This window comes from Sprattus sprattus (genome assembly GCF_963457725.1).
Source record: "Sprattus sprattus genome assembly, chromosome: 3".
NCBI classification, from domain to species: Eukaryota; Metazoa; Chordata; class Actinopteri; order Clupeiformes; family Clupeidae; genus Sprattus; species Sprattus sprattus.
The window spans coordinates 29,849,263-29,861,280 of NC_137922.1; the positions used below are offsets into that span (position 1 = coordinate 29,849,263).

Sequence of the window (12,018 nt, forward strand, 5' to 3'; positions counted from 1 at the left end):
AATCAACTAAATCTGTCATTTGCAGGGGGGCGCCCAAACTTTTGCATGCAACTGTATACTCTGTTTTCATTTGTGAAGCAGCGTTGACTTTTCTGGGTTTTTTTCTCCCAGAAAAGTAAGTATAAAATGTATTTGCATCAGACTACAAATGTTCTTGACTTTGACTGTTCTTTTTCCCTTCATGATTCCTCTTTAACTAAGTACAGTGTCATGGTTGATCCTGCAGTGATACAGTCCTTCTTCGTCCTCTTCAAGATTATTTAAGCAGCCACTCATTCACTAAAAGAGAAGCAAAACAGGAAACAGTCAGTGCACATGTGGACACCCTCAACTCAACTTGATGAATGTGTGTGAGCTCAATGTGGAGCACAGAATGGCTGTAGCATAAATAACCTCTGGCAACAAGAATGAACAATATTAGTGTATTTAGCATCAATAACCTCTAGCAACAAGAATGAACAATATAGCGAAGCCACAGGAGGAGGAACGAGAGGATGTTCCAGGTGAATCAGAAAATGATACAAAATAGGAAAAAAAAAACTATAATCTATAAAACATAGTCCACATAGTCAGTGTGAGAGCTGAGGGTATGTGAGTGTGCTGCTCAGGGCCACTGACCTCGATATTGCAGTCTCTGAGCCCTGTTATTTGGACAGTCTCTGACCAGCACGTTGAAGTTGATGTTGGTGCGAATGCATCGGTTGTTGAGAGACTGTGCTGGACGAATATTGTCACTCATGCTCAGAAAAATAACAGAGGGATCATTCTGACTCAGGAGACGCATAGAGTGCATCTGCAACAACAGCACAGAGAAAACGAATAAAGCACAGGATGAAGTGAACAATAATAATAATTAAAGACCAGAATTTGTGTACACATTTGAGCACACGTGAGGTCAGCACGCTGGGTTTTGTGTTTTTGCTTGGCAGTGACTCTGCTTAGTCTGTGGAGTTACCTGCATCTTAGTCATATATATTGGCTTGTTCATCAGTATCCATGTAGAGGTCTCATAGCATGGGGGCACTGTCATAGAACCTTCATAGGTGATGAAACTGGCGGTTTCAGGATAAATATCCGTGACATTCAGTCCCTCAAGAAAATATGCATCATCTACAAATTAAAAAGAATGAATAACAGAAAGGAGGACATTTAGTTATCTAATCGATAACCTTGATGACCTGGGCAGAGGCTTCACCAGAGGAAAACAGCGCGGTTGAGGCTGAGGAACCAGCAACACCGGTCCCAGCATTCACCTAGCGAATGTCTAATCCATATTATGATAAAATGGATGAATTAAAAACCCAGACTGGCCTTCTTAGAACTATCTTGCATCTCATGATCAAATGCAGATCTTTCCATCTCCCCAGAGGTTACAACGGTGTTTATTATTGTTTTCCCCACATGGCACCAGGTAGACGCTGGATGAACGGTCCTCCTGCTGTGCATATTTTTCTGCTTAGAATGTTTCTATCAACATGTGGGGTGAAAGATGCGTGCGCACATTTCTCCCCTGTTATCACAACTTTTTTGACTGTTACAACCTTTATAAATGAAGCTCCTGAATACTCACCAAATTCTACCAATGTACCATTGAGAGTGTTCTAGTAGTATCTGTCACACTTTGCTAAATGACAGGATCCAAATGCACGACAAAAACCCAGGTTTAAATTAAACCAAGAATTCTTTACTTATAACGTGGATTTCAGAGAAGAACAGGATATGTTAAGCAAAAACAGCATGGAAACCGAAACACTGACAAACCATGAAGCGAAGGAAGGCAGCGGTTTAACTACACGGGACTTAACGAGAAAACAAGAAACAGGTGAAACCAATAGAGAAGCGCCACAAGGGGCGTGAATAGAGACACAATGAACAATAGAAGGAAGTAAACAATGACACAGGATAAATAAAAAATAAAAGTTCAAAGACAAGGACCACAGTGCAGGAGTTCGGGACCTCCATGCCGCTAGGCTGCAGAGAGGCCGTGGTTCAACACCACTGTCCACTGGTGGTGGCTGGATCAAGCACATCCTCTGTGCTGTTCACCCTGGTTGCTGGATAGGGAAACGATTACCACCACACACACACTTTCAGGCCCAGAGTCCCAGCAGTGAAGGACAGCCTCATGGTAACTGGCACGGGACTAGCAGGTCAAGTCAATTCAATTCAGTGGCTGTACAAGGCAGGGGGCTAGGCAACACAGGAGCTGAACCCCACAGGGGCCAACTGGGGACCCACAGGGTGGGAGAAAATATGCTACCTAAAGAAAATGATCTCTTGGGCAAACTCAGGTTCTCACTTCCAGATGATGGCAAGCAAAGGCAAAAATGCTGGCTTTGCACTATCAAAAGTATCTTTGCTTACGACAGAGTCAGTTCATGAAAATGGCATCTGGTCCACATTCTTGCAGGCTGTGTCTGCTTTTGTCTGTCAATCTGTCACGCTTTGCTTAATGGCAGGACCCAAATGCACAACAAAAGCATAGGACACACAAACATTGACAGACCACACAGGACTTCACGAGAAAACAAGAATCAGGTGAAACCAATAGGGAAGTGACACAAGGAGCATGAGTAGACACAATGAACAGATGGAAGTAACCAAGGACACAGGATAAATACAAAATAAAACACAGCGCAGACAGACACGGACGTTACAGCGTCACAGTCTGGCACAGTAGCTGCACCACCCTTAACCACAAAGCTCTGCAGAGCGTGGTAAGAGCAGCTCAACACATCACCAGGCCTGAGTTACCAGTCATCACCAGGACCAGTGGTGGAAGAAGTACTGACGTTTAGTACTTAAGTAAAAGTACAAGTACCCAGGAAAATGAAAGTAAAAGTAAAAGTAAAAGTACTACATCAACAATCCTACTTAAGTAAAAATTAAAAAGTACTCACTTTTAAATTTACTTTAAAAGTAAAAGTAAAAGTACTCACACAATGGGTTGTCTCTCAATGTCTAGGCTGTGTCATTTTGATAAAGAAATAGCGACTGGTAATAAATGCCTCTACATATGTCTACTAGTAATAATTATAAGAAACAACATTTGTTAATTGGAAAGGTTGGTGTACTTATTGGGCCTATTGTCTGTAATACTGTTCACACTCTATCTTACAATTCTGCGGATGACAATTTATCTACCAGGGATTATTTGCAAAGTTAATACCATTAAGCCAAACCAATAAAGACTCTATGTTATATGTTTTAATCTTGTATTTAATTGTAAACGTGTAAGAAATGTAAATATGAAACATGAAAAACGAATGGAGTTGTTAAACTGGTCAATGCAGAGTTTTATACTCTATTGATTGCAGAAAAGGGGGAAAAAACATATTGAGTAACCCAAGACTAGGCATTACGTTTGCATGCCAGGCAATAACCAGTCAATAACAAAGGCAAATATTCACGTTAGCTTGACATTGCTAAACTACCAGCTTTATCTTACCACTACGTTACAAAAATAATCAAGGTACAATCGTGTTACTTTGATGCTATTGCTGTATGTCAATATGTATTTTGCTAGATAACAGTATAAAAACATGTCAGTAACCGCATACGATATGCAAAAGTCATGGACATTAACTTAGCATAGCAAGAACTCTGCATACCTCGACCTGTTTCTCCAAATTTGAAGTCTAGCAACTCCTTTTTTGAGGTAGACAGGAAACGCACTGAAACCTCCACTAGTTATTCTTGGGGCCTCTGAACTTGAACATGTCCTCAGATGAGGCTGCCTCTGAATCCATGCTGAGAAGTTGTTTAGTCAGGCTGTTTGTCGAATGTTTAAGCAAAACAGGCAAGGCTACCGTAGTGCTGCTGCTAAATACACACTCTGCTGTCATTGGAGCTGACAGAGCCACCTGATTGGTTGAAACGTCCTAAAGCAACGCAATCCATATTTTTGTGTAGGCAACAGTTTGGCGAAACTGTGTTCATAAAATGTAACGAATAACGACACATATTGTAGAAATGTAGCGGAGTAAAAGTATAGATAATAGCTGCAAAATGTAACAAAGTAAAAGTAAAAAGTATGCACTATTATTTTTACTTAAGTAAAGTACAGATACGTAAAAATGTAACGAAGTACAGTAACGAAGTAAAAATACTTCGTTACATTCCACCACTGACCAGGACTGAGTTACCAGTAATCACCAGGACTGCGTAACCAGTCTTCCTGGCCCCGGACTCCTGGGGGATAAGAATGAATGTATTAAACCTGACTTATGCTGCAGCATGTTCCATTGATTTGAATGGCCCACCAAAAACGTTGGGAGGTCTGATATTTCTTTTTAATGACCACTGCAAAAAAAAATAACGCTTTCATTGGCAACAGCTTTTGTGCTTGTAATTCTCAGTTCACTTTTCGTAACGGAAATTCATTGTAACTTGAAGTCAACAAGTAATATGTTGCTACGCAACCCCTGAAACTTTAAAGTTCTATTTACATAATATTTTTTTCTCAGCAGAAGCCACCAAACAGGAACAAAATCACTCAAAAAGTGATATTTTGGACAAATGTCTTTTATAGTTTTGGCAAGTAGCATATATTAGTGTAAGGTCCACTGGTCATTATTGAAAATCATAAATCCCTTCAGGATGATCCGCAGCATGTCAGGGTCATGGTTGTCCTGTTAGGATTTATTTTTTGAAAATGCAGACTTTACATTACAACTAACATATAACTGGTCACCAGATGCTTAAGTGAGAAAAAAGGTTTCATTTTTCACATACATTATGTGTTCAAGATTCTCACTTTCAGAGATGAGCTCTGCCATTGGTATCTGGGTTGAGCTTTGTTGGTATGCACTTGCCTGTCTTAGGGGGTTTTACATGACCATAATCTGGTCGTACAAAAGTAAGAAAGAAAGCATGAAATTCCCCAAAGATCAGTGCTTGTGAGAGGTTTCCCTTGCTACTGCCAACTGTGTTTTTGCTCTGGGGGGTTTAGGCCTCGGGCCCTGATATTTTGATTTTAAATAGTGCTGTTAAAATAAATAAAATTGAACTGAATTCAAATGCTGTAGTATTTGTACAATTGCTAGGGTCTAAGATGCAATAACACAATAAAATAAATGTTAAACCCTTATTACGTATGCATATTCCCACACTAAACTTAAGTGCTTTGAATCTTGATACAAACAAAACATAAAAGAATAGCGTGTTTTGAAATGTGTGTTTTGACATGGATGAAGTGCAGGGGTCATAATCATGGGATTGCACATAAACTGTCAGTAACATTTCAAGCTTTCGTATGTGGTAATGCAATGGTGATGCATGTGGTAATAGTTATCTCATTCAAGCATCAGCTCAATGTGTCATTACAGTGTGCCACTTTGTAGCTCAAAAAAAGGAGCACATTATTACATTATTGGCTCCTGCTACTACATTTTGTATGATTTTTTTATCCCAGCCAATAATGGAATAATCAGCTAATTATGTTATAACAAAAAATGATTGGGTCAGAAATTGTATTATATTATTGGTCAGTTATTACATTATTGGCTCCAGCTACTACATTTTGTATGATTTTTTTTATCCCAGCCAATAATGGAATAATCAGCTAATTTTGTTATAACAAAAAATGATTGGGTCAGAAATTGTATTATATTATTGGTCAGTTATTACATTATCTGCTTTTATTACATTTCGAACAGAACGAACAGCCGTGGCCTACTGGTTAGTGTTTCGGGCTGGTTCAATCCCTGACTAGTAGGAAAAATGTGGGCGGGGGAAGTGGTAGAGCACAGCTCTCCCATGCCCACATCCACGGCTGAAGTGCCCTTGAGCAAGGCACCTAACCCCGATCACTGCTCAAGTGATCGGGCGCTCAAAACCAGCTCACTGCTCCGGGTTAGTGTGCTTCACTGTGTGCTTCACTGTGTGTAGCACTACCCTGGATGGGTAAAATGCAGAGATAAAATTCAGAGTGTGTGTGTGTGTCACTATCTCTGCCATAAACATAGTCACTAGTCACTAGGGCTCGTTTCCCCCCAAAAATATGATGTTATCGGCAGTAATAACATTATTGGTAGATGCATTATTGGCTGCTACAGTTTCTGGAGCTATACCTTCCCTGTGTCACTGAGGCCTTTAATTATGTATTTTTAAAGCTTTGCGGGCACACTGATACCATGGTCAAGCCATTCAAGTTTAGAATGACTAAGACATTGAAATACTCATTAGCTAACTAATAAACATATCAGAGCTGACTTTCATTTGTTTTAAGAAATTAATTTGTATTCAATAATGTAAGGTTCGGATGCACTTACTTTTATATGTTATTCTTGTGATGGTGTCTCTGTTCAACATGCGGTTCAAAAATGAGTTTGACGTTTCGGCAATCTGAAATAAAAAAAGAGAAGCAGCGGTGTGTGTAGGGAGCCTGGGGGTCAGGGGTCAATGTGACTTAAGCTACCACCTCTATTAGTGGTCTGAGAAATACCATTGCCTTTATGTCACTGCATAATAATATGGTACAATGTTCCAGGCCGTTTCCTTTTCAAGTACAGATGTTGTACATATTTTGTTGTCACATTTTGGAAAGCAACTCATGATTGAACCTAGGCTTCTTTTCCATCACCTTGATGTGTACCGCCTGCATATAGCATATGTGCAAAATATTGTCCAATTTCATTTCTATATTCTACTTATACAGGTAATGTTGATATTTCATTACATTATAAGATATAATGTTTACTTTGAGAAAAACAATACATTTTGAAATCTCAATCTACAAATTATCTTATTCTGAGATTTGTAAAATATAACATATTGAGCCACAGCAAACCTGTATTGTTGGAGACTGATGATTGTTGGAGACTGATGGTTTGTCAAAATAAAACATTTAGATTAATTTATTATAGAAAGATCATGTGTCAAAAACAATCCATGCAAATCACACTCTATGATACCCCTTGATCCCTGTATTCCTTACATAAATGTTTTTTTTTTTTCAGTTAAACTGAAAATTGATTTTGATAAGACTTGGGTGGAGGGAGTTCAAGTGTCAATGGCTTCTGCATGTTATTAGCATACTGACCTTCATAAATATTGACACAACTACCAGTCCATTTGGACTTTTAGCAGCCTCTGTGTAGTTTGGATAGAGTTCATGGTTGTAGTGTATAAGTTGAGCCTAGGAATAGACAAATACAGAGAACATTCAAATATGAGATTGAGGTACATAGCTTCACGTAGAACACATTTGATCACACCACAGATAGCATAGTACCACAAATTCCCCTTGCAGAATGCACACAATTGTTTCATTGCTAATAAATAAGTGAATAAAACGTGAATGAATGAAACTGTCCATGTTTTGTCAAAACTTGTGATTGCTTTTAGAACTCAATGGGCCTCATTCTCGACAGCAGTTGGGAAGACTTTCCGAAGGATTTCAGAAGGAACTCCACTTCGGAAACATTTATGAAAACATTTGCATTCTCGTTATTTTTTTCTTCTGTGCTTTCTTCTGAACTTCAGACAACTTTCAGAACTCGAAATAGCAGTCGTAACTCTACCGGAATCTTCTCAAATGGGATTCCACGGGCCATCTTGTGGTTATTTGAGGAATCGCGTTGAGGAATGACATTTGAAAAAACTCCGTATTACAGTAAAAGGGTTAACGGGCGAATTTGTGAGAACCCGTTGGTGATTGCGTTCACGTCAACTCTACAGACATCCTCGGATTAAAATAATTATGATAATAATAAATACGAGAATATTTGTATCATTAACAATTACGTTTCACATTTATAGTCATAATTATACGAGGTAGTGTTTATTGTTACACTAGGTCTATATGGCTCGTAGCTTGACTGTTCTCTCCCTTGTACGTCACCTTTGACAAAGGCCGCGTCTGCTAAGAGACTGATTGTGAATGACATGAACACTGCAAACGTAAGTGAATAAATAAATAAACACTAAGCTCAATCTCTAAGAACCAAGGTATGAATTTATTGCAATTTATACTACTACTGGTGGCCAGTCTTCACCCCTATGGTGGCCATTTCGAACGACAGGACGGACTACAATTTATACTCATACTTGGGACCGGTCTTCACACCTGTGGTGCCTATTTTTCCGATTAAAAAAAAAAAAAAAAGTGACTACTTAAATGTGTTTTACGGACTTCGGACATTCAACGTTATACAATATCTCCACCTTATTAATGAACACCTGTTACGAGGTGGATTCGGGAGATTGCGACAGCACACGTTTCTAAAATTGCGTCTCCTAATAAGGAGCTGGCAGGGTGTGTATGTATGCAAATCCACTTTCACAAGAACGCGCATCAATCTAAGAAGCTAATCGGAAGGAACCCAGCTGAGAAGACTTCGGCTGCTTATGAACACATTTTCAAGCGTGCGGGAATGCAGCGGAAGCGTTTCTCTTACGTTGTTTTTGCGAAGTAGTGTAAGAAACATTTCTGAAGAATTACAGAAAAAGGTCAAGAATGAGGCCCAATCTCTCCATCTCTCTCTAAACTCTACCACCTCTCTGTAACTATCTATAAAGTAAATACTTGTTGCTGATAGACTTACAAACCAATGGAATTTCTGACACTGTGGTTGGTATAATATGTAGTACAACAGATACAGGAGGTACTGCAATATTAGGCCAGTTGTTGGTGCTCAAAGGTCATAAATAAATCAGCATTTTCACAAAGGTAGTTTTTGTGCATAATAACATGATTTTTGGTTGTAATGGCAAATACTGGAAAAACATCACATAATAATAATGTTTAGAGATGATAGGCATCATGATACATATAGTTTTAAACAAGCTGTCTAACACTGTTTTCCTGAATGATGACAATAACTATGAAGTGCGCTACAACATAACAACATTTACAACATAAATTCTTTCAATAGGCAGCTTTTTTGTTTTGTGTCTGACTGACAAACCTTTTGTAGCAAGGGAGAGCGTGGTCAACCCAGCCGGACTCGAACCCGGGTCTATGGGGTGCCAAACATGCACTCTGACCGCAATGCCAAAGTGCCAGGCTCAATGGCAGTCAGAGAACCGACATCTGTAGTGCCGATCTCATCACACTGCCTTCACCTTCGAGAAGCGCACCCTTGCGCTTCACGCACACAGGCAATCCTTGCACACCCACCAACTGTACTTCTCCCATCCAGAGCGCCCCACACACAAGTGCTTCACCCATCTATGGGGTTCCTCACACAGGGGTCAACTTACCTGGGGGTCCCTCACACACGTCTCCGATGACCTCACAGCGAGCTATCCCACTTCTGACACCATTTGTAGCAAAGGGAGAGCGTGGTCACCCCACCCGGACTCGAACCTGGTCTACGGGGTCAAACATGCACTCTGATCGCACAGCCAAAGAGCCAGGCTCGATGGCATGGCAGTCAGAGCACATACTCATCTGTAGTGACCATCACATTGTCACACCTTTATTTGATCTTTTATGCCCTTAACTTTTATCAGTTCCCCAGCTAAGTGGTTCATCACTTCAAATGGGAACTAATACATGAGGGATAATGATTGACAGTGTTCAGGTAGCAGAAAATAATGCTTGTTTCAGGCGGTAAAGAAGTGTATTATTTTCTGCTATCTGGATGCTGTGAAGTCCATTATCTTGCTTACATCACGGTTTTGATTGCTAAAACTTTTGTAGAATTTGTAGAATTACTTCTTTTTGCAAAACTGGCATTACTAGCTCAAAATGGACAGTTGATATGGCAAAAGCCCAGTCATTAGTTTCATACCCCTCGTTGCCAAGCTAGAATATTCCAGCATGCTGTAAAGTCTTAGCTATGTAAAATCAATTTGCTCTTTAGCGCAAATGTAGTGTAACGATACTAAAAAGCTATTTCAGATATGTAACATGTTGCTACTGTCTGTATTTCCGTCAGTCCACTAATTTTAGTAGAGGAGAGATCAGAGAAACCTCTGGGTAGAAGTGAGAAGAGAGAAACCTCTGAGTAGAGGAAAGATGAGAGAACCTCTGAGTAGAAGAGAGATGAGAGAAACCCCTGAGTAGATGAGAGATGAGAGAACCTCTGAGTAGAGGAGAGATGAGAGAACCTCTGAGTAGAAGAGAGATGAGAGAAACCCCTGAGTAGAGGAGAGATGAGAGAACCTCTGAGTAGAGGAGAGATGAGATAACCTCTGAGTAGAAGAGAGATGAGAGAAACCCCTGAGTAGAAGAGAGATGAGGGAAACCTCTGAGTCAAGGATAAATGAGAGAACCTCTAAGTCGAGGAGAGATGAGAACATAATTGTTATTGGGGTAATGTCAGACTCACCTCTCCAGCAAAAGCCTGACCATTGAGTAGGTGCTCAGAACCTTGGCCATCTTCACTGCCAAAGTGTAACCTGATCTCCTCAAGACGGTGACTATATGTCATTGGCCCACCAGAGATATTCACCAAGTGTTCCTTGTCCAGTCGCATGGATATATGACGACCAGTATTGTACATGGTACCTCCCACCTGAGTAAAAAGTAAAGAAGTTAAGTTTATTAATAACCCCAAGAACCCCATCAAGTTTAAACAATTTTATCATTACAATATAATTACTCAATATAATCAACTCTTTGAGAATATGAAAGCAGGTCTTGATTGAACTCAGAGCACCGAAGATGCATTCAGGCAGCTTAATGGTTTCTAACCCACGGCTTTCCTTTGGCTCTCCTAGACCAAGCTTTCTAGGTTTGAGAGAGATAGTTACCCATTTGTATGTTGATGGAGATTTGATATCAATCAAGATTTGATTGATTCTTTTTTACAGCTACAGTGTAACATAAGTCATAGCAAGCAATGCATAGTTCACATATTTTGTCATAAATTAAACAATAATTAAACAAGAAATACATATTTCACATATTTCATCATACTTAAACAATAATTAAACAAGCAATGCATATTTCATCATCAATTAAACAATAAATTGGTTGTGGAATTTAGGATGTACAGGAGTCCTGGATTCAAAATATACATCACAGCTCGATTGAATACAAACTCAGGGCCCTAATATAATCGATGCACACCTCATGTACAACAAAACAGAGCATTGTGAAAAGCTATTGCATCTTAACATGCTTCGGCACTGTCACCGACCCCAACTGGATGTGTGGAATTAAAAAAGAAATACAGAAAATTGTAAATTGTTGTGAGGAAGGCGCACTGTCATTGCTTTACTACGTCCTTCTCAGAGCCTTCTCAACGCTATGTCATTCATAAGGTATGTCTTAAGGTCTACATTCATCAGTACAAAATGAATAAGGCCTTGATTTTTTAATCCCTTACGAAACAACTTTAAATAACTTCTAGGCTACAATCATTCATATTTGGGAAGTGTTTTATTTTGAAGTGCATAGTGTCTCTTGTTGATATTCATTCTAATAATTGTATCACCTCTGCACCAATCTGACACATGCTCATCAAACTCATCTTACTCATGCTCAAATCTATGTGCATGAAAATGATCAATTCCAGATATGTGGATTCAGCATCTTAAGAAGGAACTTAAGGGAACTCTTAAGAGATGGTTTGGAGAAACACTTTAGTGTTAAGTATGGTTTACCTTTTGAGTCTTTGTAGAATGCTAAGAGATGACATAACTGGGAAATGTACTCAATCTGTACATACAGTAGTTTGACAACATAACATTGAACACTGTAAATTGACGATCATTTAGCTAAACAGAATATGTTACTGGCTGCTACTGGCTACTTAAACTTTGCGGTTAAGCACAACAACATTCAAATTAGTTTTATCGCAGCTGTATGCAATTTAAATAACTCAAAGCGGCCTTTAATATTGTCCAATCTAGCCTTATTGAAATTTGGGTAGGGGTAGGGGGAAATGTTTGCATGTTTGAATTACATCCACCCAACTACAGCTTCATTAGCAGTTCTAGAACAAAGGGCAAGGCCGTCTTTAAAGTATTGAGTTGGTCAGTTTTAAAATAACTGGTGCTAGCAATGGCCACAGCATGTGTCTGATTATTTATAGACCGCACAATCAAATGTTTATCCATGTTGGC

The 12,018-nt window shown here is 39.3% G+C and overlaps 1 protein-coding gene across 1 annotated transcript in view; it reads right to left on the reverse strand.

The window, feature by feature from the left end:
- Positions 1–256: 256 nt before the first annotated feature.
- Positions 257–12,018, reverse strand: part of ca10a (carbonic anhydrase Xa) — a gene marked incomplete at both ends in the record, with an annotated part of 40,373 nt that continues 28,611 nt past the window's right edge. Inside the window, 6 exons of the mRNA XM_080835257.1 lie at positions 257–279; positions 619–793; positions 956–1,110; positions 6,273–6,345; positions 7,043–7,138; positions 10,278–10,463. Of these exons, the coding sequence (XP_080691383.1) occupies positions 257–279; positions 619–793; positions 956–1,110; positions 6,273–6,345; positions 7,043–7,138; positions 10,278–10,463 (708 nt within the window). The remainder of the gene's footprint in view (positions 280–618; positions 794–955; positions 1,111–6,272; positions 6,346–7,042; positions 7,139–10,277; positions 10,464–12,018) is intronic.